This window comes from Hyperolius riggenbachi, chromosome 8, assembly GCF_040937935.1.
Source record: "Hyperolius riggenbachi isolate aHypRig1 chromosome 8, aHypRig1.pri, whole genome shotgun sequence".
In the NCBI taxonomy this organism is placed as follows: domain Eukaryota; kingdom Metazoa; phylum Chordata; class Amphibia; order Anura; family Hyperoliidae; genus Hyperolius; species Hyperolius riggenbachi.
The window spans coordinates 169,081,569-169,107,419 of record NC_090653.1 but is presented as its reverse complement, the minus strand read 5'-3'; the positions used below and the strand labels follow the sequence as shown (position 1 = coordinate 169,107,419).

At 41.3% G+C, this 25,851-nt stretch overlaps 1 protein-coding gene across 3 annotated transcripts in view; it reads right to left on the bottom strand.

The window, feature by feature from the left end:
- LOC137527183 (relaxin receptor 1-like) overlaps positions 1 to 25,851 on the bottom strand; it is a 467,519-nt gene that overhangs the window by 231,282 nt on the left and 210,386 nt on the right. For 2 of the 3 annotated variants that reach the window (XM_068247656.1, XM_068247657.1), the window contains exon 2: positions 4,858 to 5,004. The exons of the other annotated variant lie outside the window; for it this stretch is intronic. In XM_068247656.1, coding sequence (XP_068103757.1) covers positions 4,858 to 5,004 — 147 coding nt within the window. The remainder of the gene's footprint in view (positions 1 to 4,857; positions 5,005 to 25,851) is intronic. 3 annotated transcript variants of the gene reach the window in all.

Below are 25,851 nucleotides of genomic sequence, written 5' to 3'. Positions count from 1 at the left end.
AAACAAACAGTTTCCCTCCCACACCAAAAATTACCCACATACATTTTTTATTAAAAAAAAAATAAAAAAAAATACAATAAAAACAAAAACAAAAACAACATAAATAGTTACCCAAGGGTCTGAACTTTTTAAATATGCACGTCAAGAGAGTATGTTATTATATTATTTAAAATTATAAGCTTATAAATAGTGATGGACGCAAATTGAAAAAATGCACCTTTATTTTTTGATGAAATATCGGCACCATAAATTGTGATAAGGACATCGTTTAAATGGTGTAATAACCGGGACAGTTGGGCATATAAAATACATGAGTTTTAATTACGGTAGCGTATATTAATTTCAAACTATAATGGCCTAAAACTGAGAAATAATGATTTTTTTTCATTTCTTTCTTAATCTTACTGTTAAAATGGATTTAGAAAAAAATAATTCTTAGCAAAATGTAGCACCCAAAGAAAGCCTAATTAGTGGCGGAAAAAACAAGATCTAGATCAATTCATTGTGATAAGTAGCAATAAAGTTATAGGCGAATGAATGGGAGGTGAACATTGCTCGGATGCATGAGATTTTCGGACTGCGGCGCTGAACCGGTTAAGCTCCTGATGCCACGGCCGCACAGTCGCAGTGCGATTCGTCTAGTTAGATGAATAATTGGCAGGTGACCCACGGCGAGAAACGGAGGGGGCTTCAGTGACCGGGTGGGACTTCATAGCTGCAGGGAGGGGCGGTAGATCGCTCCCATGCCGCCATCCTCCGCTGCCCGCAACTACGAGAACCGGCTCCCATCACTGACGTCATCGGAGCCAGCTACACAGGAGAAGTGCGCCTTGTACGTATCTATCCAGTGGCTGCTGGAGAGATACACAAAGAGCGCACTTCTCCTACGCTAGACTGGCTCCAAATGATGGAAGAGCGGGGAGCCGGTTCTCATAGCTTCGGGCAGCGGAAGACTGCAGCATGGGAGTGATCCATGCGTATGGGGCTGGAGGAAGCCCCATGTATGTATAAAATCTTTTCTTTATTTCGTCTCTGGTTTTCTTTAAGTGCCAGTGCACACCAAAAACCTAAAAAGCTAGTGGATCCACAAACGCTAGCGGTTTTTGAAGCTGTTTTTCAGAGTGATTCTAGGCATGTTTGGAGCGATTTTCTAAACATGCCTAGCGTTTTTTGGAGGGATTTTGTGTAGCAGATTTTATATTTTGTTACAGTAAAGCTGTAACTGAGCAGCTTCTGCAACAAAAACACTTGGAAAATTGCTCTGATCTAGCACTTTTCAGATTTTTCACTTTCCTACACTTTACATTGAGGCAGAAACGCCTCAGAAAACCGCAAAAATACTGCAGGGACCCGAGTTTGCGTTTGGGGGAAAAAGGAACTGCTCTGGTGTGCACCTAGAGTTGAGCTGAAATTTTCGTAATTTCGCATTACTATAATTACGCATGCGAAATTTGCGATTACGATGCGAAATTAGCGTAGCGAAATTGCCATTAAAATCGTAATTGAAAATACCGTAAGCGTAATTTTCAACGCGAAATTTCGCGTTTCGTATCATGCCGTAATTTCGCATTAAACGCTACCGTAATTTCGCGTTAAACCGTAACGCTCCGTATAATATAAAAAAGCCGCCGACTTTAAGGGTTAATAGCAAAGCCCCCTTAAGTGCTAAGAGCCTCAAATTTGGAGAATATATTAAGGAGATCAGGAGGAATAAGAGGAAAAATTTTTTTTTCAAAAAGACCTTATAGTTTTTGAGAAAATCGATGTTAAAGTTTCAAAGGAAAAATGTAAACATTTAAAAACCCGCCGACTTTAACGGTTAATAGCAAAGCCTGCTTAAAGTTTAGGAACACCAAATTCCCAGGGTATATTAAGGGGATCAGTGGGAATAAGAGGAAAAAAATTTTTTTCAAAAAGACCTTATAGTTTTTGAGAAAATCGATTTTTAAGTTTCAAGGGCGAAAATGTCTTTTAAATGTGGAAAATGTCAGGTTTTTTTGCACAGGTAACAATAGTGTATTATTTTCATAGATTCCCCCAAGTGGGAAGAGTTTTACTTACTTCGTTCTGAGTGTGGGAAATATAAAAAAAAAACGACGTGGGGTCCCCCCTCCCAGACCTCTTTAACCCCTTGTCCCCCATGCAGGCTGGGATAGCCAGAATGCGGAGCACCGGCCGCGTGGGGCTCCGCACCCTGACTATACCAGCCCGCATGGTCCATGGATTGGGGGGTCTCGGAAGGGGAGGGGCAGCCAAGCTTTCCCCTCCCCCTCCGAGCCCTTGTCCAATCCAAGGACAAGGGGCTCTTCTCCACCTCCGATGGGCGGTGGAGGTGGAGGCCGCGATTTCCTGGGGGGGAGGTTCATGGTGGAATCTGGGAGTCCCCTTTAAAAAGGGGTCCCCCTGATGCCCACCCCCCCTCCCAGGAGAAATGAGTATAGAGGTACTTGTACCCCATACCCATTTCCTTTAAGAGTTAAAGTAAATAAACACACAGACACTTAGAAAAAGTATTTTAATTGAACAAAAAACATAACCACGAAAAAAGTCCTTTAATATTCTTAATTAACCATTAATACTTACCTGTCCCTTTAAATAAATGATCCCTCGCAATATCCTCGGAAATGTTCTATCAGTTACAATGTAACAAAGTTATTACAATGTATCAACTTTGTTACATTGTAACTACGCCGCACCCGACGCCACTCGCCGCTCAGCCGCCGCATACGCGTCCGTGCAGGACGCTAAGTCCCCGCAGCTCCCGCTGTCCACCCCGCCCACATCTGTCACCCACATGTCACCCACATGTGGGTGACATGTGGGTGACATGTGGGAGAGGCGGGGAGGGCAGCGGAGCCGGCGGGGACTTAGCGTCCTGCACGGACCCGACAGAGCTCTGAGCTATAAGCTATAGCTCAGAGCTCTCTAAAGCATCTTTGTATTTGGGCTCCAAGGAGCCCCATTGGTCCTTAGCAGACGAATGGGGTTCCTTCAAATCAGAAGGAACCCCATTGGTCTGCTAAGGACCAATGGGGCTCCTTGGAGCCCAAATACAAAGATGCTTAGAGAGCTCTGAGCTATAGCTCAGAGCTCTGTCGGGTCCTGCAGCGCAGACGCGGTGGCGGCGGCGGCGGTGAGTGACGTCGGGTGCAGCGTAGTTACAATGTAACAAAGTTGATACATTGTAATAACTTTGTTACATTGTAACTGATAGAACATTTCCGAGGATATTGCGAGGGATCATTTATTTAAAGGGACAGGTAAGTATTAATGGTTAATTAAGAATATTAAAGGACTTTTTTCGTGGTTATGTTTTTTGTTCAATTAAAATACTTTTTCTAAGTGTCTGTGTGTTTATTTACTTTAACTCTTAAAGGAAATGGGTATGGGGTACAAGTACCTCTATACTCATTTCTCCTGGGAGGGGGGGTGGGCATCAGGGGGACCCCTTTTTAAAGGGGACTCCCAGATTCCACCATGAACCTCCCCCCCAGGAAATCGCGGCCTCCACCTCCACCGCCCATCGGAGGTGGAGAAGAGCCCCTTGTCCTTGGATTGGACAAGGGCTCGGAGGGGGAGGGGAAAGCTTGGCTGCCCCTCCCCTTCCGAGACCCCCCAATCCATGGACCATGCGGGCTGGTATAGTCAGGGTGCGGAGCCCCACGCGGCCGGTGCTCCGCATTCTGGCTATCCCAGCCTGCATGGGGGACAAGGGGTTAAAGAGGTCTGGGAGGGGGGACCCCACGTCGTTTTTTTTTTATATTTCCCACACTCAGAACGAAGTAAGTAAAACTCTTCCCACTTGGGGGAATCTATGAAAATAATACACTATTGTTACCTGTGCAAAAAAAACTGACATTTTCCACATTTAAAAGACATTTTCGCCCTTGAAACTTAAAAATCGATTTTCTCAAAAACTATAAGGTCTTTTTGAAAAAATTTTTTTTCCTCTTATTCCCACTGATCCCCTTAATATACCCTGGGAATTTGGTGTTCCTAAACTTTAAGCAGGCTTTGCTATTAACCGTTAAAGTCGGCGGGTTTTTAAATGTTTACATTTTTCCTTTGAAACTTTAACATCGATTTTCTCAAAAACTATAAGGTCTTTTTGAAAAAAAAAATTTTCCTCTTATTCCTCCCGATCTCCTTAATATATTCTCCAAATTTGAGGCTCTTAACATTTAAGGGGGCTTTGCTATTAACCCTTAAAGTCGGCGGCTTTTTTATATTATACGGAGCGTTACGGTTTAACGCGAAATTACGGTAGCGTTTAATGCGAAATTACGGCATGATACGACTGTAATGCGAAAATTACGCGAAAATTACGCTTACGCGAAATTTCGCGAAATCCTTCTTCATTACGATTATGTACTTACGGCCATAATCGTAATTACACTAATTACGCGAAATTTCGCAAAATCGTAATTAGGTCATTACGCTCATCTCTATGTGCACCATCCCATTCACATTCTTTAGCCAAATGGTTTTCCCCCCGCAAGCTTTTTAAAAAGCGCTCAGAACCAGCCCTTCGTCTTTTTGATTTATTTTCTAAGGATCTTTGCTTTGCTTCTTAAGAAATCTTCAAATCTTTTATTCAGCTAGTGACTTTAGCCCATTTAAAAATGGGCTAGGTCTGTCACCACTCTGCCGCATGCATGCGTGCACACGCCCGCCCCTTCTGGCCCTGTCCTCCCTCAGCTCTCCTCTGTGTCTCTGCGTCCCTCCCTGCACATGCACAGTGCAAAAAAACACTGACACAGGGACATAGCGGATGCAGAGACACAGGGATATCATATAAAGAGATACCTTGGCTTACCATGTAGTAGGAAAACCCCAAATAAATAGTATCACACTCACCACAATTCTCCTCATCTGCTCCATTTGCACAGTCCTTGTGACCATTGCAGTGCAGAAGTTGAGGCAAACATATAGACAGATTACCACATGGGAACTGACCCAAAGGACAGGTACCACTATCCAGGTTGGAAGGAATCATTAAAGTGTCTGTAAAAAAAGGAGAAATTAAGGATATTAAAAATAAATGTTAACTTTTTTTTTATCTGCTATCAAAAAAATCTGTGCTACATAAGAAATTTTGTGTCATAATTAATGTCATTAAAATAAATGACCTCCTATACATTTCAGTCTGCTGCAGACCATGATTTTCCAGACACTACAGATATTAAAATATTGTGTGTTTATTTGCAACCACAGCAGCAGGACACAGTGAATAGCTTACTAAAACGTTCCTTTGCACGAAGACTGAGCAGTTCATCTTACAACTGTTCAGATGCTCAATCAGATTACCTGTCTAATACAATAGAACTCCAAATGTCTTGCTCCACTACAGACCAGGTAAAATGGTGCTGTTATATTTGCTTAAAGAGAACTGTAGTGAAATAACGTAAAATACTTTTTACACTTTTCATTTATAATAAATGCTTCTGATGCTAAACCAGGGTAATTAACATAAAAGTGGGCCTCCCGAATTGCCCACAAAATCATGCTATATCATGCAATACTATACTTCCTAGATTTAGGCATGCAAGGCCTTTACCTGTTTATCTGTTTGTAAAAATAATATCCTCAAAGGGGACATTTTCTGTAAAATATCAATTGTTTTTATCTTTCTATAATTCTTGACAATTTTAACCTAACATGTTTTGTCTGTGCTTTTACATGGCTAGCATTGAGCACTTGTTACATTAATTTTGTAGGCACTGAAATTTGGCCTGAGGAAGTTAGTCTTGTGCCCCCACGAAACATGTTGTCATAGTGCAAATAACATTCCTTCTTATTATTGATTAATTCCCATGTCATGTTTGACATAAGCAACTTCTTATGTTTATTTTGTATTGCTTTTACATTTTTTATCCTGCATGCATGCAAGCTATCAAGTGCCAGCGCGTAGCCTGCTATAAAATAACACTGGAGGGCTTGTCTGCAAACATACTGCTTACGTGTTACTGTGCTATAGAGACAATGCTACAACTTACAGTGTAAGACTTTGCTGTTGACACGGCTGCTGATTTGGCCTACAGCGAGAACATACGGGCTATCGCTATGCTTTATGGGTTTGATATGGCAATTGCAATAGCAATGGACTATACTCAGTTTGTGCAATATTGAATCATCTTCTATGTTATATTTCCTTCTGAGAGACTAATGCTTATCTCTGGAATCTAGTGCATCCTAAGGACTTTGCCACACCCCATTTGAGTTTGTGGAGGCAACGCTACATAGTGGCGTTGTGGCTATATAAATATACCCTTGGCTTACATGCAACTCTATTGGATGCTGAGAGACTTGTTGTAACCACCTATCTATGGTCTATTTGATTTTGTTGGCAATTCAAAGGAACTTTATTAACTGTACTATCATCTATTATTGGGCAGATTATTATGGCAGTTTGTGTATACATTATTGGCATCCCGCAATAGTGCCTATATTTTATGGCCAATTATTCTATTGGCGGCTCCCAGGCTTTTATGTAGTGGTATATCAAGTTAATTTGGTTTCATACTTCTATCCACTGTGAGCGGCCTTTACTTTATGTTTAACTGCTCAATACCAGGCTCTCTCGCAGTGGGCGGATTTGATGATTCTGATATCTCTGACTATACTCAGTCTGAAGTATTGACTAATCATAGTATCATAGTAGATTATCTTCAACCTGAGTGCAACACATACTCTCATGTTTGTATGATGAAGATCTAGTTCTACGGTTTATAGATCATATTGATCACGCCTACTACCCTCTGTGAGTGGTTATAACCTTATTTCCTTCTATTTTCTACACTTTGGCTCCTCACAGGGATATGTTATAGGCGGTTACCAAATTTACATCTTCAAGCAGTTCTATGGTGGTGTTATAGTGGCCACACCTATTATCCACTGTGAGTGGTTATAACCTTATTACCACAATTTTTACCTTCTGGTTTCCTCACAGGGAATTTGTATAGGTGTTTACAAATACACATGTTCTATGCAGCCTCATGGAGGCAAACTGCTTTACTATATAACAATTTTGGATCATATTGGTCATGCCTATTACCCTCTGTGAGTGGTTATGACCACATACAACCTTTTTCTAGTCACACTAGGTCTCCTCATGGGGGATCATTCTAGGCGGTCACAAAGATACACTACTATACGTAGTTCTATTATAGTCAGAGAAGTGGTTGTGTCATCAATTTCCACTTTTTTCCATTGAATTTGATCTACGCTACTTTTAGCACTTCTCCTACTGTTTCTGAGAAGTTACGGCACAGTTTATTGTATTTACAATATTCCCAAACTGTTTGCATTGTCTCACACTTTTTTCACAAATAGTGGGTGTATGGTTTTATGATATGTCTTCAATAAATTTGCAGTTTTGAGCAGCATATACTGGTTTTGATCCCTTTTTTGTGTTTTTTACATTTTTTATCCTGCCTGGGAGTCTCCTTACCCCAATTGTGTCCCTTACCCTCCATTGGAGTGCAGTTATCATCCAGCTCTACAGAGCTGGCGGACCTCTCCCACAATTCTCGCCAAAGAGCACGACTGCTCCTATAGAGAGGACATCACACCTGAGTGGGGACATGTCTTCTCCATAGGCCTTATTGGTTGGTTGCTCCTTTCAGCAACCTAACTTTGTGAGTACCATTCCAGATCACTGGATATCCCTTTTTCACATAACACACTGCTCCCGTTGTCTCTGTGTTTGTTTTCTAAAGTACCAATCTTTTGTATCTCTCAAGCAGTGCAATTAGGAGAGTCTTTGTTAAGTTAAATCTTGTTTCTTCCCTGGGTCATGTCAAAACTATTTTGTTGCTTATAAGGCCCTGAAACTAGTCTGAAGACGCACTCTATGAAATGTAATTAATATTGAATTATTGCTTTTATTATTTTTTTTTAAAGCAACATTTGTTTATTAAAGCAAATGGGAACCAGAAAAAAAACAACAAAAAGATACTTACCTAAGGAGAGGGAAGGCTCTGGGTCCTATAGAGCCTTCCCGCTCCTCTCATGGTCCCCGCGCTCCAGCGCTGGGTCCCCCACTCACACATGCACAGTACAGAACCTCCTATCTTCGGAAGCACTCAGTTTCCAAAGACTCCCAAAGCCTCTCATGGCGGGGGATCCAAATGGAGAAGCCAGGGGACTCTGATATGAAAAAATAATGTACACAAAGCAGACTATAACAATATACATTACTAAGGAGGAAACCCATATCTGTTTGGAGCTTATGCACTTTATGAAGTTTATTTATCACTGTGCATCATCCTACCACATTTTGATTTTCTCTATATGAGAACATACCCCTTATTCAATTAACTTTTTCACCTAAGTTTTCTCTTAGGTGATATTTTTACTCCTTATTAATAAAATTCCCTTTATGCCACCAACAAGCAAGAAAATACTCAGAATCCTTTTGAATGTACTTTTTCCTACTACTTTTTGGTACTTTTTCAATTTCAAATGATCTCATAGGAGAAAACTTAGGAGAAACAGTGAATTGAATAAGACCTCATGTCTCTGTGTGCAGGTTTAGGAAACCCATACCACTTATTTGGTGTTCTTACAATAATTTGCTCAAAGCCTAGTAATGATCCACAAAAAGCAATTGTTAGCCTGGGAATGCGTTATCTAGATGACACTAAAGTATACAGAAGAGGTTCAGAAAATCCTTAGCTATTTTGCTCAGTGAGTTTATCTGTGATTTGTAGGTGGAGGAAAAAGTTTATAGGCTTCTTCTCCAAAACATTCCCATCCCCTTGTGGTGACCCCCATAGCCAGGGGGGTCAGTAGCCAAGGGTTGTATAATAAGTGTGACCACCATAACTTCCTCCATCCATAACAACTGTGGCCATAGTAAGCCCTGCCCAGAAGGGGCCTCGGCATCAGAGGAAGGGTGTGTGAAACGGGCCCCCTATGGCCTTGTGCTCCCCAGCAGCTGCAGGCATTGTAGGTAATTACTAGAGATGGACTGTTTTCATAATTTTAGTTGTATGCCGGGAATTTTTCTCTGGACATGTGGGTTGCTGTGGGTTACCACTAGTTTAAGCATTAAAAAGACTCAGAGATGAGTCTCACTGCAGTTTTTTGCTTCCTCCAGCCCCATAAGCATGGATGTGTCCCTTGCTGTCCTCCTCAGCGGCGCCTTTCTCCCGCAGTCAACCCCCGGTAAGTGGCTCAGTCGGACTCAGGCTGACTGAGTGACATCAGCCGGGGGCCTTCTGTGCTTGCACAGAAGGTCCACGCATGCGCAGAAGGTCCGACACTGACGTCACTGAGTTGCTTACCGGGGCTCACTGTGGCTGAACGGGACATGGTAGGAAGACAAAGCCATGCTTATGGGGCTGGAGGAAGCCCGGGTTATTAAAAAAACTGTAGTGAGACTCATTTCTGAGTCTCTTTAAGTACCTTAGTACAAGCCTCCGTATACTGTTTACATAGCTGCAGGCTTTCAGTTCTCAGCCATTCTGCACTAAACATGTCATGTGTTAGTATTACTGCTGTTGCCAGCCCTCTGCTGCTGACTGACTTTGCGACTTTAAATTACATTTATGGCAGTTCCACTACTGCATGCAGAGCACCCAGTTAGTGCTCTGCAAGTCACATAATCATGTGGTCACATGATCAGGAGAGATGCTGTTTCTGGTCTTTTCTGTCCTCTAAACAAAGAAAATAATCAAATAATTTAGAAGAAATCACGGACAGTTGGCCTCTCGCTGGGTCATCAGGATGATTGCCTTATCTCCAGCTGGTCTTTGAATTCCCATTATACCGTTGATCCATGAGACATTTTTTTGGTCTACCACCTGTTGCTATAGTGGAGTGCGTGCTTGTACTGTCACCTACAAGTCACTTAATCGGAATCTGGAGATGTGTTTGATATACAGTATGACACATGATTTGGATATGTTGTTCAATGATATTACATGTTTTAAACTGGCCACTACATACTTGCTTTTGTAACTTTTGCTATGAACTCCAGATAAATTGCTCCTATTTACTGACTGATGATGCGGCTGAACAGACATGAAACACGTTGCAATTTTATTGGAGTAAACATTTAAATAATTTTTTTCTACTGGATACCGACTACATAAGTCTTTTATGGGGAGTCAAAATGTTCCCAACAAGGGACAGGCCACTAAGCGCACAAAAAATGTAATTTTTAATGATTCGTTAAAATAAAAAGTCAGCCACAAATATCAATCACCCCAACAGGGTGATACTAGGAACCGTGTCATATAATTGTGACACAGTTCAGAGCTTGAGCTACACATTGGGCCTGATTCACAAAGCGGTGATAACTCAGTTATCACGCCTAAAAGACTTTAGGCGTGATAACCTTTGCACTGCTGAGTTAGCACCGTTTTGTGCTCTTTATCGCGCGCAAAGTCCCACGCGCAAAGTTTTGCACGCGCAATCGCGCAACTCCGCGCGCTGCGCCCATAGGGTTTAATGGGTGCATTGCGCGCACTGCACCGTGAAACTTTACGCGAGTTTCATTTTATCACGCCTAAACTGAGTTTAGGCGTGATAAAGGGCTTTTCACAGGCGTGCAAACACTTTGCCGTATAGAGTGAATGGACATATATATATATATAGAGTGTATGGATATATATATCTATATATATATATATATATATATATATATATATATATATATATATAGTGAATGGACATATATATACAGAGTGAATGGAGATATATATATATATATATATATATATATATATATATATATATATATATACATACAGGATCGTCTCAAAAAAATAGCATATTGTGATAAAGTTCATTATTTTCTGTAATGTACTGATAAACATTAGACTTTCATATATTTTAGATTCAAATTCACACAACTGAAGTAGTTCAAGCCTTTTATTGTTTTAATATTGATGATTTTGGCATACAGCTCATGAAAACCCAAATTTCCTATTTCAAAAAATTAGCATATTTCATCCGACCATTAAAAGAAAAGTGTTTTTAAAACAAAAAAAGTCAGCCTTCAAATAATTATGTCCAGTTATGCACTCAATACTTGGTCGGGAATCCTTTTGCAGAAATGACTGCTTCAATGCGACGTGGCATGGAGGCAATCAGCCTGTGGCACTGCTCAGGTGTTATGGAGGCCCAGGATGCTTTAATAGCGGCCTTAAGCTCATCCAGAGTGTTGGGTCTTGCGTCTCTTTCTCTTCACAATATCCCACGGATTCTCTATGGGGTTCAGGTCAGGAGAGTTGGCAGGCCAATTGAGCACAGTAATACCATGGTCAGTAAACCATTTACCAGTAGTTTTGGCACTGTGAGCAGGTGCCAGGTCGTGCTGAACAATGAAATCTTCATCTCCATAAAGCTTTTCAGCAGATGGAAGCATGAAGTGCGCCAAAATCTCCTGATAGCTAGTTGCATTGACCCTGTCCTTGATAAAACACAGTGGACCAACACCAGCAGCTGACATGGCACCCCAGACCATCACTGACTGTGGGTACTTGACACTGGACTTCAGGCATTTTGGCATTTCCCTCTCCCCAGTCTTCCTCCAGACTCTGGCACCTTGATTTCATGTAAAAGTTGCTTTCATCCGAAAAAAAGTACTTTGGATCACTGAGCAACAGTCCAGTGCTGCTTCTCTGTAGCCCAGGTCAGGCGCTTTTGCCGCTGTTTCTGGTTCAAAAGTGGGTTCATGCTTCCATCTGCTGAAAAGCTTTATGGAGATGAAGATTTCATTTTTCAGCACGACGTGGCACCTGCTCACAGTGCCAAAACCACTGGTAAATGGTTTACTGACCATGGCATTACTGTGCTCAATTGGCCTGCCAACTCTCCTGACCTGAACCCCATAGAGAATCTGTGGGATATTGTGAAGAGAAAGTTGAGAGACGCAAGACCCAACACTCTGGATGAGCTTAAGGCCGCCATCGAAGCATCCTGGGCCTCCATAACACCTGAGCAGTGCCACAGGCTGATTGCCTCCATGCCACGCCGCATTGAAGCAGTTATTTCTGCAAAAGGATTCCCGACCAAGTATTGAGTGCATAACTGAACATAATTATTTGAAGGTTGACTTTTTTTGTTTTAAAAACACTTTTCTTTTATTGGTCAGAAGAAATATGCTAATTTTTTGAAAAGAAGGAATTTTGGATTTTCAAGAGCTGTATGCCAAAATCATCAATATTAAAACAATAAAAGGCTTGAACTACTTCAGTTGTGTGTATTTGAATCTAAAATATATTAAAGTCTAATGTTTATCAGTACATTACAGAAAATAATGAACTTTATCACAATATGCTAATTGTTTGAGAAGATCCTGTGTATATATATATATATATATATATATATATATATATATATATATATATATATCTCCATTCACTCTGTATATATATGTCCATTCACTCTATATATATATATATATATATATATATATATATATATATATATATAGATATATATATCCATACACTCTATATATATATATATGTCCATTCACTCTATACGGCAAAGTGTTTGCACGCCTGTGAAAAGCCCTTTATCACGCCTAAACTCAGTTTAGGCGTGATAAAATGAAACTCGCGTAAAGTTTCACGGTGCAGTGCGCGCAATGCACCCATTAAACCCTATGGGCGCAGCGCGCGGAGTTGCGCGATTGCGCGTGCAAAACTTTGCGCGTGGGACTTTGCGCGCGATAAAGAGCACAAAACGGTGCTAACTCAGCAGTGCAAAGGTTATCACGCCTAAAGTCTTTTAGGCGTGATAACTGAGTTATCACCGCTTTGTGAATCAGGCCCAATGTGTAGCTCAAGCTCTGAACTGTGTCACAATCTTATGACACGGTTCCTAGTATCACCCTGTTGGGGTGATTGATATTTGTGGCTGACTTTTTATTTTAACGAACCATTAAAAATTACATTTTTTGTGCGCTTAGTGGCCTGTCCCTTGTTGGGAACATTTTGACTCCCCATAAAAGACTTATGTAGTCGGTATCCAGTAGAAAAAAATTATTTAAATGTTTACTCCAATAAAATTGCAACGTGTTTCATGTCTGTTCAGCCGCATCATCAGTCAGTAAATAGGAGCAATTTATCTGGAGTTCATAGCAAAAGTTACAAAAGCAAGTATGTAGTGGCCAGTTTAAAACATGTAATATCATTGAACAACATATCCAAATCATGTGTATATATATGTATATATATATATATATACATACGCACGCACACACACACACACGGCAGGTAGTATGGTTGCAACTAGTGTGAATGACTATGCATTCAATGGGAGGAATAACCCCTCAAACACCTGTGTAAATACTGTACATGCAGCCACCTCCCATCTATTGCTCGCACCTCAAAAGGCAGTACTGGTGAAACAGCTAAACACCTCTTAATAATTTATATATATATACCCATACCTATACGGCCAATGAATAGTTTACACTCTGGACTGCATCACAATTTTATGACACGGTTCCCAGTATCAACTTGTAAGGGCGATTGATATGTGTGGCTGCTTTTTTATTTTAATGAACCAATAAAAGTTACATTTCACTAAACACTATTTAACAATAATCTGTTTTAACATACTACACTATCAGGGGCTTTCGTTTGTCCTATTTTATTTTTTTAAGTTCTTTTAAAGCTGATCTGAACTCAGAACTCTCTGCTCTCAAAGATACACAACAGCATAATAACCTTTAAAGAAAAACATTTTGTTTGTTACAGTTGACACAAATCCTGCAATAAATCTGCAGTATGTCTACTTCCTGCTTTCATGCAAGCAGACATATTGTTAACATCCTGTGTTTATCAATTATCTCTTTGCCATGGCAGGCAGCTGAAACAGCTGAGGGATCAACTTATAACTTGTGCTTAGTCACTGATGAGGGAGAATTAGACAGGCTAAACTCTCTAAATACATACAGGGTGCATCCTACATAATAATCTACCTGTGTCTCTGCATTCCTCCTGTGTACCTGTGTCTGTGTGTTTAGGCCAGCGCGCATACGCAGCATGTTGGCGGTCTTTACATAGCAGAGGAGGACAGGGCAGGGGGCGGGCGTGTGCACGCACGTTGCTGCATGTGTGCACATCCCAGCCATGTGGGCGTGTATGCGTAGCGGGCACGTACAAGTAGTGGTCGTGCGCATGCACGCTGACCGTGCGGGCGATGTTGCAGCAGCATTGGTGGAGGCGATGGGGGAAAGGGGGTTGTGAGGGGCGTAGCAGCCAAGGCCTAGCACCCGTTATTGTGACGGGCCTAAGGTCTAGTTTCTATATGTTTTCCTTCTGTATGTTTGATACAGAAAAAGGTACTATTCATTTCCTATTCCTTATATGAGAGCTATGTTAATTTAGAAATACACAGATTTCTTGCTCTGGTAAGTGTTTGCAGTTTGGATCAATTAATTTATTGGTTTATTTGGGACACATTAGCTTGAATTTCCAGTTGAGTGAATTTTACATTTCTTGCAAAATTCGGCTTATAATACAAATAATCATAGGCTGTACATTTATGACCACTTTACTTCATTTTATGATACATCTGTTTCTACTAATGTGCAAATGTCAATATTTATGTAATGCTTCAGTGACTAGCTGGCTTTGAGCTGCAGGAAACTAATCTGTTTGGATATTTACAAAATGTCTTGTAACTCATAATAATGCATCTAAAATGTGACAGACGAATGTGACAGAAGACTGCAGAACTAGAAATGAATGGAGATTCTGTGATTTTATGGCAGTTCGAACCAAAAGATAGTATTTGGAAAATACAGTTATAGTCTACATGTATCTTCATTGTTATTACTTCATTCCTCCCTTCCACCCTATAGAGCAGCCAATAAAGAGGAATTGTGTCAGCAGCAGTCATATTCATTATATACAGTAAAAATGGGCATTACAGGAGTCACTGTATTCAATCTGGTGAAATTTGTATGTAGTGTTATACTGTATATTTTAACCATTCTCAGCAAAGCTTTTACAGTTGGACAGTTGTCAGCTATTTCTAATATTTCTGTATTTACATGGGATGGCAAGTACCACATGTATATTTGGAGAGGCCATATGCAGGGACAATAATACTGGGGTCTCGTAATTACGGCTGTAGATCAGAGTATCAAAAATGTGTCTTGAAAAATAAACTATAGACTTGGGGGAAGATGTATACTATTTGACTGAAAACAACTCACTTTTTGTGTTAATGTTCTAATGTTAAATACATTTAATACATACATTATACAAACTGTATAAGTAATGAGTCTGTCAGCACTCAGCACTTAGCTTAACTGAAAAAGTATTATTAAACTTGGCGTAAGTAATGTATTGCCTGGTGGGAGCTTGAATAGTATTTTATTGATACTGTAAGGCTAGAAAATATCTTCTTTGAGAAAACACAGTAGAAAAGTTAATAGGATATGGACCTTATTAAAGATTTTTTTTATCACTTCACCACAAGGGTTTTTTACACTGATAGACCAGAGAAATTTCATCTGTCACGCTTCTCCCTTTCATTCGCTAATAACGTTATTACTATTTATCATAACAAAATGATCTATTGCATGTTTTTTTCACCACAAACTATTCTTTGTGTGGGCAAAATTTTGCTTTCAGTAATTACTTTATTATGCTTTTTATAGGAAAAAAATAAAATAAAAAAAGAGAAAAAATACACTAATTCTCTAATTCCATCCCCTATAGTTTTAAAATAAGCAATGCTACTATAAATAAAACCCACACATTTTATTTGCCTGTTAGCCCTGGCTATCACAACATTTAAATTATGTTCCTAGTACAATGCATGGCAACAATATATTATTTTGGAAATATAGGTGTAATTTTTCTGTTTTTGTTTTTTTTATCTGGTCAATAATTACAATCCCTTATGTACTAAAATAACAGTAATATACCCTCATGACATACATATTAAAACAAGCTGAGTCCCCAAGGCAACTATATATGTATTTTTGTTAACTGTTTTTTTGTTTTTTTACAAAAAGGTTTGTGGGAAAGGTGGGCTTTGGAAGGGGTTCATTTTATTAATTTGTAATTATATATGTAAGGTGTGTGTAATTTTATTTTTGGCCACTAGATGGCACTACAAACACTATCCTGAATTACCAGGAAGTGTTAATTTTTTTTTTTTTTTAGTTTACACTAATTTTACTACTTTCTTTGTTATGAATGGACATGGCCCCTGATCAGGTCATGTTCATTCATTCCAGGCAGAGGCGTATCAAGAGGGGTGCAGGCATGGCTCATGCCATGGGCGCCACAGCACCATCTACACCATGCCTTCTCCTGTGCTGCACCTCCATGCCTGCCCCATGTCTCCCCATCACACAGACTTCAAATCAGATAAAATTTTTTATTTGGGGTACATGGCTACTTAATTTATGTATGTAGGCACACTTGGTTTAGTATTACAAAAGAGGACAGAGAGGTATTAAAAAGACATATTTCCAAAAAGAAACATCAGCATTATCCCAAGCCAAAAACCACAGGCAACCATAACTCATGTATACAAGAATGGATGCAGTTTTTAGAGAGGAAGGGGGCCTTTGACCAGATAAAGGGGGGGGGGGCAATTTCAGGGTTTGCCATAGGCTTAATATTACCCAGGTTCGCCCCTGATTCCAGGCACTGCGATTGGTTTGTGAAACACTTGTTTCCCTTCACTAATGAGGGATCATTAAGTCCCGACAGGTATGAGCTGTGGACACACGCGCGTGCACAGTGGTGGCGGAGGCGAGAGGCACATTAAAACATCCTGTAGCCATTAAGATGCTCCAGCACGACACTTTAATGTGGCCATTTGCTGCTAACTGGTTAAAAAGTTTTGTAGTTTTCAAGTTGCCGGCTAGTGTCTTGACATATTTCATGTCCAAAAAACAGCTTCAGCTGAGGAATCATTAAAAATAATAAAAAAAGAGGAGAGAACCACTGTTTGTCATGTAGCCACTGCCATCTATCAACTTTGACATGCTCCATTATCCCTTCACTAGCAATGTGTCTGTACAGAACTTGCCTCCATACTGTACCCAAGGGATGGAGTCAATAGTACTTGTATGTGTGTATGCATACTTCAATTCTAGTGGCAGGAAGGTAGTGATAGCTACACTCCTGTCACAGCCAGGTACTTATTGGCAGTGGCGTTGCTAGGGGGTTTGATCCGGGGCACCTCCCCTGAACCTGTTGCCATGTTGCCCCGGATCCTCCCCCAGGGCCGTTTCGGCCAGTTGGAGTGGCAGAAGGGGGCGCGCTTGGCGTAGCGGTGGGGGGAGCGGGCACAGGTTATTACAAACTCACCTTCCTCTGCGATCCCCGCACAAAGTCTCCAGCTTCTTTCTATTTCATCCCCCGGCATCCATCCGTTGGTTACAGCGCCTCCTGAGATGATGTAACCACATGTCAGCACAGGAGACGCTGTTACAAATGGATTGATGCTGGGGGAGGAAGTAGCAAGAAGCTGGAGGCTTCGTGTGGGGATCACAGAGGAAGGTGAGTTTGTAATTACCTGTGCCCGCTCCCCCCATTGCTGGAGGCACCTACCTACCTAGCCTATACTGGGGAAACCTACCTATCTAACCTATACTGGGGAAACCTACCTATCTAGCCTATACTGGGGAAACCTACCTATCTAATCTATACTGGAGGCACCTACCTATATAACCTACACTGGGGGCACCTACCTATCTAACCTATACTGGGGGCACCTGCCTATCTAACCTATACTGGTGGAACCTACCTATCTAACCTGTACTGTGGGCACCTAAATATCTAACCTGTAATGGGGGCAACTACCTATCTAACCTGTACTGGGGCATCTACCAATTGAACCTATACTTGCGGCAATTATATGGGCTACCCTATACTGGATGCAACTATGCCTGGCTACCTATACTGGGGGTGACTTACACCTGGCTCTGGGGGGGGGGGGGCGAGGCCCAAATTTTACACCCTCGTCCTGGGTGCTATGTAGCCTAGAAACTGCCTGGCCCTCCCCCCGCAGTGTGCTGGATCCTGGTCACAGCTGCCTCTGCACTCAGACCTCAGATCGGCGGCAACAAGACAGAAGCAAACGCTACCCATGGACACGGAGCATGCAAGCCCAGCATAACTGCCAGAGTACAACACACAGGCCAGCCTGCCGAAGACAGAATCCAGGTGAGGTCCACTAAAAACACCAAAGGGATTGCACTGGGTACATTATAATACTAGTCCATATAAATAATCCATAATATTGGGGATACCCAATCAACAATCTATAACAATAATAATGGGGGAACACCCAGAAATATTTAAATAAAACAATGTGAACAATATATTATCTTATAAAGCATATACACTCAATAACTCGCCAGAAATAATTATAAATATATATACACCAACAATAATGTGCAAGGACTATGTAGAAAACACTATATGCAGTGATAAATAATGCAAGTAGCCAGAAGCGGGGAAGCCCGCGAGATGCATTAAGGTGGCCTTGCACTTGGGATTTGGGGATCCCTCTCCTTCTGCATGTAAGCACTTTTTTCTTCTCTTGTTTACTGACACAATGGTTCTTGATTCTTAGGGTCATCGCGTTTTTAATTTATTATTCTTAGTATCTTGGCTACTTGCATTATTTATCACTGCATATAGTGTTTTCTACATAGTCCTTGCACATTATTGTTGGTGTATATATATTTATAACTATTTCTGGCGAGTTATTGAGTGTATATGTTTTATAATATAATACTGTATATTGTTGTTCACATTGTTTTATTTAAATATTTCTGGGTGTACACTCCTTGTATATCTCATTCCCCATTATTATTGTTATTGATCGTTGATTGGGTATCCCCAATTATGGATTATTTATATGGACTATATTATCATGTACCCAGTGCAATCCATTTGGTGTTTTTAGTTGTTTTTATCGATTTAATTTTTTGCAATAAAGTTTATTTTTACTTAATAATGATATATTGATTGGTTCTGGTGCTGTTAATTGGGTACTTTTCTCCCTTGTTGTGCAAATTGTATTTATTTACCCATTCTGGTCATTGGTGTGTAGTGTCTGGCTCCTATTAGGAACAAACACACAGACCATATTATATTCAATTTATTTTTATATATGGTGCTTATCCAATTTTGCTAGTTCAATAATCCAGGTGAAGGGCTTATTTATATGAAATACTGCCTATTTAATATATTTAAGTTACACCACTGCTATGTTCATGTACATTTGGCCCCACCTATGACCACACCCATTTTCCCGTGTCATGACCACGCCCATTTTCTGCTGCACATTCATTCCCTCTTGGTGCCTAGGGGTGCCCCAGATCTCCCCGGAACCTAGATTTTAGTAGCATCTAGGTACAGATGGGTTTTTATTAAAACAAGACAACTAGTGGGCAATCACAAGTGGCAAATAGTAGTTAACAACAAGTGACAGACAGCAGATGATAAGTAGCAGTTAGCATATAATGAGAATTAACAGCTAAAAGGGGATAAGAAATGACAACTAGTGGGTGACAGTAGTGCAGAACATGAGTAACGGCAGTGCAGAACATTGGTGACAGTTGTTCAAATAGTGGTTGATGGTAGTGCAGAATGGGGGTAACAGCAATGCAGGACATTGGTGACAGTTGGACAGATAGTGGGTGACAGTTGTGCAGAACATGAGTAGCAGAATTGCAGAGCATTGGTGACCGTTGTGCAGATAGTTGGTGACTGTCGTGCAGAACATGGGTAATGGCAGTGTAAAATGTGGGTGACAGTTGTGCAAATAGTGGTTGATGATAGTGCAGAAAGTGGGTAACGGCAGTGCAGAATGTGAGAGACAGTTGCTCAGATAATGGGTAACGGTAGTGCAGAACATGGGTAGTGGCAGTGCAGAGCGTGGGTGACCATTGTGCAGATAGTTGGCGACTGTAGTGAAGATCATGAGTAACAGTCGTGCAGAACATAGGTAATGGGAGTGTAGAATGTGGGTGACAGTTGTACAGATAGCGGGTGACAGTAGTGCAGAATGTGGGTGACAGTCATGCAAATAGTGGGTGACTGTAGTGCAGAATGTGATTGATGGCAATGCAAAACATGGGTGAGAGTTGTGCGAATAGTAGGTGATGGTAGTGCAGAAAAAGGGTGACCGTTGTGCAGATAGTGGGGGTGACCATCATGCAGATTGTGGGTGACTGTCATGCAGAAAATGGCTAGTGGTAGTGCAGAAAGAGGTTGGTCACAGTACTGTATACAGTGATAGCAGCAGATACTGGGTGAGAGGCATTCTCTTATATTTTCCTAGGAGATACTAGTCAGTACCTGTCAGGCTCCTCTGGAATTTAATGGTGGCCTCAAGATGAGGCAGCAGCATGAACATGGTGATCTCTTCATACCCAGATACCCATCTTGCTAACTTGTTGGGGGGGGGGGGAGGGCTGGTTTTTTTGCATCCCCACAATTACAGCTCTGCTCTCTCTCACATTAGCCTCAACAGTGCTGCAGAGATATTCACAAGGGGTCAGAGCAAGTTCAGCAAGTTAGAGTGGGCGGAGCTAGTTTGGTTATGATGGAGGAAACTAGTTTGACATAATAGAGGGGATGGAGCTAGTTCAGCAAGATAGAGTGGGCAGAGCTATAGGAAGGCCATAGCACCAGCGCACCTAAATGCAATACAGACACTAGAGGTCAGAAAAGGAGGTGGGGTGTTAGTGGGAAGATGGCTCCAGAAAATCTTTGTCCCCCTAACCCCTGATCCCCGTACCCTAGTGCATAACTGCATAACTGTGGTGATTGGGTTGTGTGATAGTTTACTTATGTAGCTGCAGTGGAAAATCACAGTTGAACTCGCTTTATGGCTCTAGGTGTCTAGCATCTATTCTAGGAGTGGCTACTAGGATCTGTATTTAAAAGTATTGTTTTAAGATATGTGTAAATCAATCGATCATTCGGGTGAGTGTTTGATGTGTATATCTCCGTTAACCTGAAAAACAGTAGTTTCTTTCAAGCATTTCATTCTTTCTGCAGGGTGGAATTAAAGCAAATTAGGAAACAATTTATATCAAGCTGCTAGTTTTTTCTTCTGTGTGCATGCTTAGGACTAATAAGGATGAGATTTCACGGCATTAGCTAGGCCTAAAGGGCTTGTTCACTAAAGAGCAAAAACAGTAATTACTTCGCCTCTGTTCTGTTTTTGCTACTTGCTCTTTAATGAAAGAAAAGTGACAGTGTAATTTTCCTTTCTCAACAGGACAGTTCATCTTCATTTACTGGATGAGTTACAAACACTCTTTTCACAAAGTAAAACAGTGATGTGACTACTGATCAGGAGGTCCCATAGGATGTTTTTGACAAGGCTCTACACAGTGCAGCAAACAGTCCATATACTTTATGCTTGCGCCGGATGTATCGCCTAGGAACACACTGCAAGCTGTATTTTATTCCTTTGGAAAGCACTGCACTGCAAACGTATCCAGTGTGCAAGGCCCATTAAAATATAATTGGATTAAAAGAAAATAAATATGGCAGCCTCCATATCCCCCTCACTTTAAGTGTCCTTTAAGCAAAGGACACACTTCAATGAATCGGTTTTCCTGCATGCTGAATTGCACCAAATGTGACAGTCCATGTTTATCAATAGTCTGGTGCACATTTAGTTCCCGCATGCAGGAAAAAACCTGCGGTATGCACTGCGTACATTCGTATGGCAGCTTTGCTTTTTTTAAGATGTGCAAATCAATAGGAATACAGAAAATGACATGTTATAAAAAGAATTACATGTTATTTGGGTGTTAATTAGCTAAATTTTTCATGTAAATTAACTTCAGTAAGTATTAATGAATACTTCTCAATGCAATTTATCATACAGAAATGAATTTAAGAATTGTATACCGTAATTGCACAAAACACTGTACAAAAAAGAATAGAAAAATCACAAATGCAGAAACTTGCAAGCAAAAAATCACATGCTATTTCTGCAAGGACAAGTGTGAACCATTCCTAAGAAGACAGTTTTGCCTATTCCACACTTTTCAATAGCTGACCACAACTTTTAGGCTGTAAACACACTATCGTAATCGCAGTGATTTTTATTGCAATTTTAAAGCAAGTCAATTGGAGCGCTCATGAAGCGCTGAGGGTCAGAAAAGCTATCAGGAAGTGTTTAAAGTATGTATACAGCCTTATAGCACCACATTTATAAACCCAGAAACCAGTATTGTTCCCTGAGAATCAGGAAGTAGCACATTCCAGTACCATGCTTATCCTCAAAGAGACACTCAAGCGAGTAAAAAACTCGCTTCTTCTCTTATATTCAGCAGGGGCATGTGTGCCCCTGCTAAACCGCCGCTATCCCGCCACACAACGGGGGTCCCTTACCCCCCAATTCCCCCCCTGCAAAATCTACAACCAACTTGGTCGTAGATTTTGCTGCTCCTAGAGGCAGGGCTAACGGCTGCAGCCGTGCCTTACAGGGCGTCTATCAGCGGCGCATCGCCCCCCCCCCCCCCGCCTCTCCCCCGCCTTTCCCTGTGAAGGAAGACAGAGAGGGGCGGGGGAGAGGCGGAGATACGCACTGACAGACGCGCGTGAGGCAGGGCTGCAGCGGTTCAATGAGGAAGAGATCCCCGGCGAGGACAGAGGGGATTTGGGGGGGTAAGGGACCCCCGTTGCATGGCGAGATAGCGGCGGTTTAGCAGGGGCACACATGCCCCTGCTAAATATAAGAGAAGAAGCGACTTTTATACTCACTTCAGATTCTCTATAACCTTCCTGGCGGTAAGCCCGAGCTGAGCTCGGGCTATGCCGCGCAGGAAGATATCTCAGCCCCTGATGGAGCGATTTGCTCCATTTAAAATGCTGTACGCGCAGCTAGCACTTTGCTAGCCGCGCGTACAGCTTGATCGCCGCCGCTCTGCGGCGATCGCCCGTACGCAGCGGCGCAAGAGGGGCCCCCCCCCGCCAGAGCCCTGCGCTGCCCGGACCAATGAGTTCCGGGCAGCGCTATGGGCTGGATCGGAGGTGTCTGACGTCAGGACGTCGGCTGACGTCCATGACGTCATTCCGATCGTCGCCATGGCGACAGGAGAAGCCAAACAGGGGAGCGCGTTATATACGCGTTCCCCTGTTTGCTATTGATGCCGGCGACGATCGCACTAGAGGGACACATGCGCCCTCTAGTGGTGTTTCATGTAGCTACCACTCTGGTAGCTTTACATGAAACACAAAAAAAAAATTAAAAAAAAAAGGATTTTTGCCATTTTGGCAAAAAAAATTAACCGCCAGGAGGGTTAAGAGGAGATCACAAGCCCCATTCATTTGGATGGAATAACTGTTCCACAGCATCACCCATGATCGCTAGTTCTAGCCTTCACCATTATTTGAAAAGAAAAGGTACAAAGCCCATTGTGTTTCATTGAAATTGTGTATCATATCTTGCTAAACTTGTACAGAGTGAAGCCGACACCATCTGTAATTTGAATGCTCTTTTATTTGTTCATCATATAGACTCACAATAAATGATGTTTCGGTATGTCCTGTTGCTCCTTTCTCAAGTTGTGATAGCCACAAAAGTCATAAAAGAGCATTCAAATTATGGATGGTGCTGGTTTCACTCTTTACAAGCTTATTCCTAACTGGTGATTTGGGCGGCCTTGGCACATACACTTGCAATGCAACAGTGTGCATTCCTTCTGCTACTATATTATATCTTGCTAAAGTCGGATCAGGTTATTTGGGCATCACCATCGGCAGGCATCAAATAGATGCCAATGTAAAGTATCCGTATTCTGCCACCCCGGGGGAGAGTAGGGTTCCTGATGTGAGTACTAGTAGATGATCGGCTACTATGTAGGGATGGCTTAAACTGGCCATGCACTTCTAGATTTCCACCCAATGTTCCAAAATAATCAATTCCTTTCTAAAAAGTGTTGATTTAGAAGGAATCGATTCATAGCATACACTGCACATCAATTTCCAATAGATTCAAGCAGGGGATTTATTAAAAATCAATCGTACTGCAGAGTTGCACTGTTCGACGCAGTGCAAAGCTATAGGCCATCGATCTGCCAAAGCTTTTGCCCCGCCCGCATTTGTTGTTAATTTTCCATCCTGTCCGATCAATACCTAAGATCGATTTTTAGTCACAATTTGATCAATCTGTGATTTTGGGAAATTGATTCCCAGCAGATGAATCGAATCTGCAAGGAATTGAATGAGAAGACTGATGAGTGTATGGCCACCTTTATACCAGCCAATCACCAATTGTCCACAATCAGCTTGTACTTAGCATAGCTGAGCGGCTACACATTACGGGTGTTTGGGGCGAGGGGGGGGGAGGGAGTGATAGTTTTAGCTAGACACATAGGTTAATGATAGGCACTTGGAGGGGTGGTTGGTGTTAGGCAGAACAATGGAGGGTTTTGGTGATAATAGGGCACATGGTCAGTCTATAGTAAAATATTTGCAATGTTGTCGATATTGTTATTAATGGTGTCCAACTCATTCGGTGGCACCGCAATATGTACTCTGCTAAAGTGGTTCTTTGTGGTGACTGTAGGATACAAGACGTTTTATACAATTTGCACCATTTTTCTACATAATTAATTCCATTAGTGAAAGTTAGTGCATGGATCAAAATAACAATGAATATCCGACAGAAATTCACCATCATCATCTACAAGTCAGTAATGAAGCCTGTAATCCTTCCTAGTAGAGATGGTCAATGAGATATTAATAATTCCAAACAGCATGTAAATTTTATGCAGATTCTATGGAGCGTGCAATGAGAGCTGATTCAATTCTCATTAAATTGGCATGTAATCCCTAATTGTTAGCATCTCGCTATATAGAATAGCCCGTATTTCACACTTGTGGACCATCAGACATCTTAAGTATAAGTATCTGATAGCAGGAAACTTCCTGTATAACCAAGATTGTAGTGGTCCTCAGCCCCTCGTTCATTCCTAATTAAAAATGAAGCACACTCAGTATTTGGCTTTAGCATATTTTTGTTTTTGCTCCACAGGAAGTAGATTTATCGTGAGATGAGGCCAATCAGATTTGGAAACCGTTGATCAGTTAACTGACTCTGACTGATTAAAGGATACCCGAAGTGACATGTGACATGATGAGATAGACATGTGCATGTACAGTGCCAAGCACAGAAATAACTAGGCTGTGTTCCTTTTTTTCTTTCTCTGTCTGAAAAAAGTGAATATCAGGTATGTAAGTGGCTGACTCAGTCCTGACTCAGAAAGGAAGTGACTACAGTGTGACCCTCACTGATAAGAAATTCCCCTTTTTATCTCTTTCTTGCTCTCAGAAGCCATTTTCTGCTAGGAAAGTGTTTTATAGTTGGAATTTCTTATCAGTGAGGGTCACACTGTAGTCACTTCCTTTCTGAGTCAGGACTGAATCAGCCACTTACATACCTGAAATTTAACTCTTTCAGACAGAGAAATAAAAAAGGAACATAGCCTAGTTATTTGTGTGCTAGGCACTGTACATAGACGTCTATCTCATCATGTCACATGTCACTTCGGGTATCCTTTAATCAATGAGACAATCAGCCTAGCAGAGATTATAGTTTGTGAACAGCATGAGAAACTGGCTAGTTAAATGTCACATCTCATCTCTATTCCTGCTCCCCAAACCTGCATCCTTACCTATATTCTGTATTTACAGACTGAATTAGTGATTACATGTATTCCTACAGTTTATTGTTCTTAAAATTATCTTTCCATTTTTCTCTGTAGTTATAATATGCTCTTACTTATTTGCAGTTAGAACATGCTCTTACTGCTCTGTAGTTACATCATGCTCTTACTGCTCTGTATTTATAACATGCTCTTACTTCTCTGTAGTCATAACA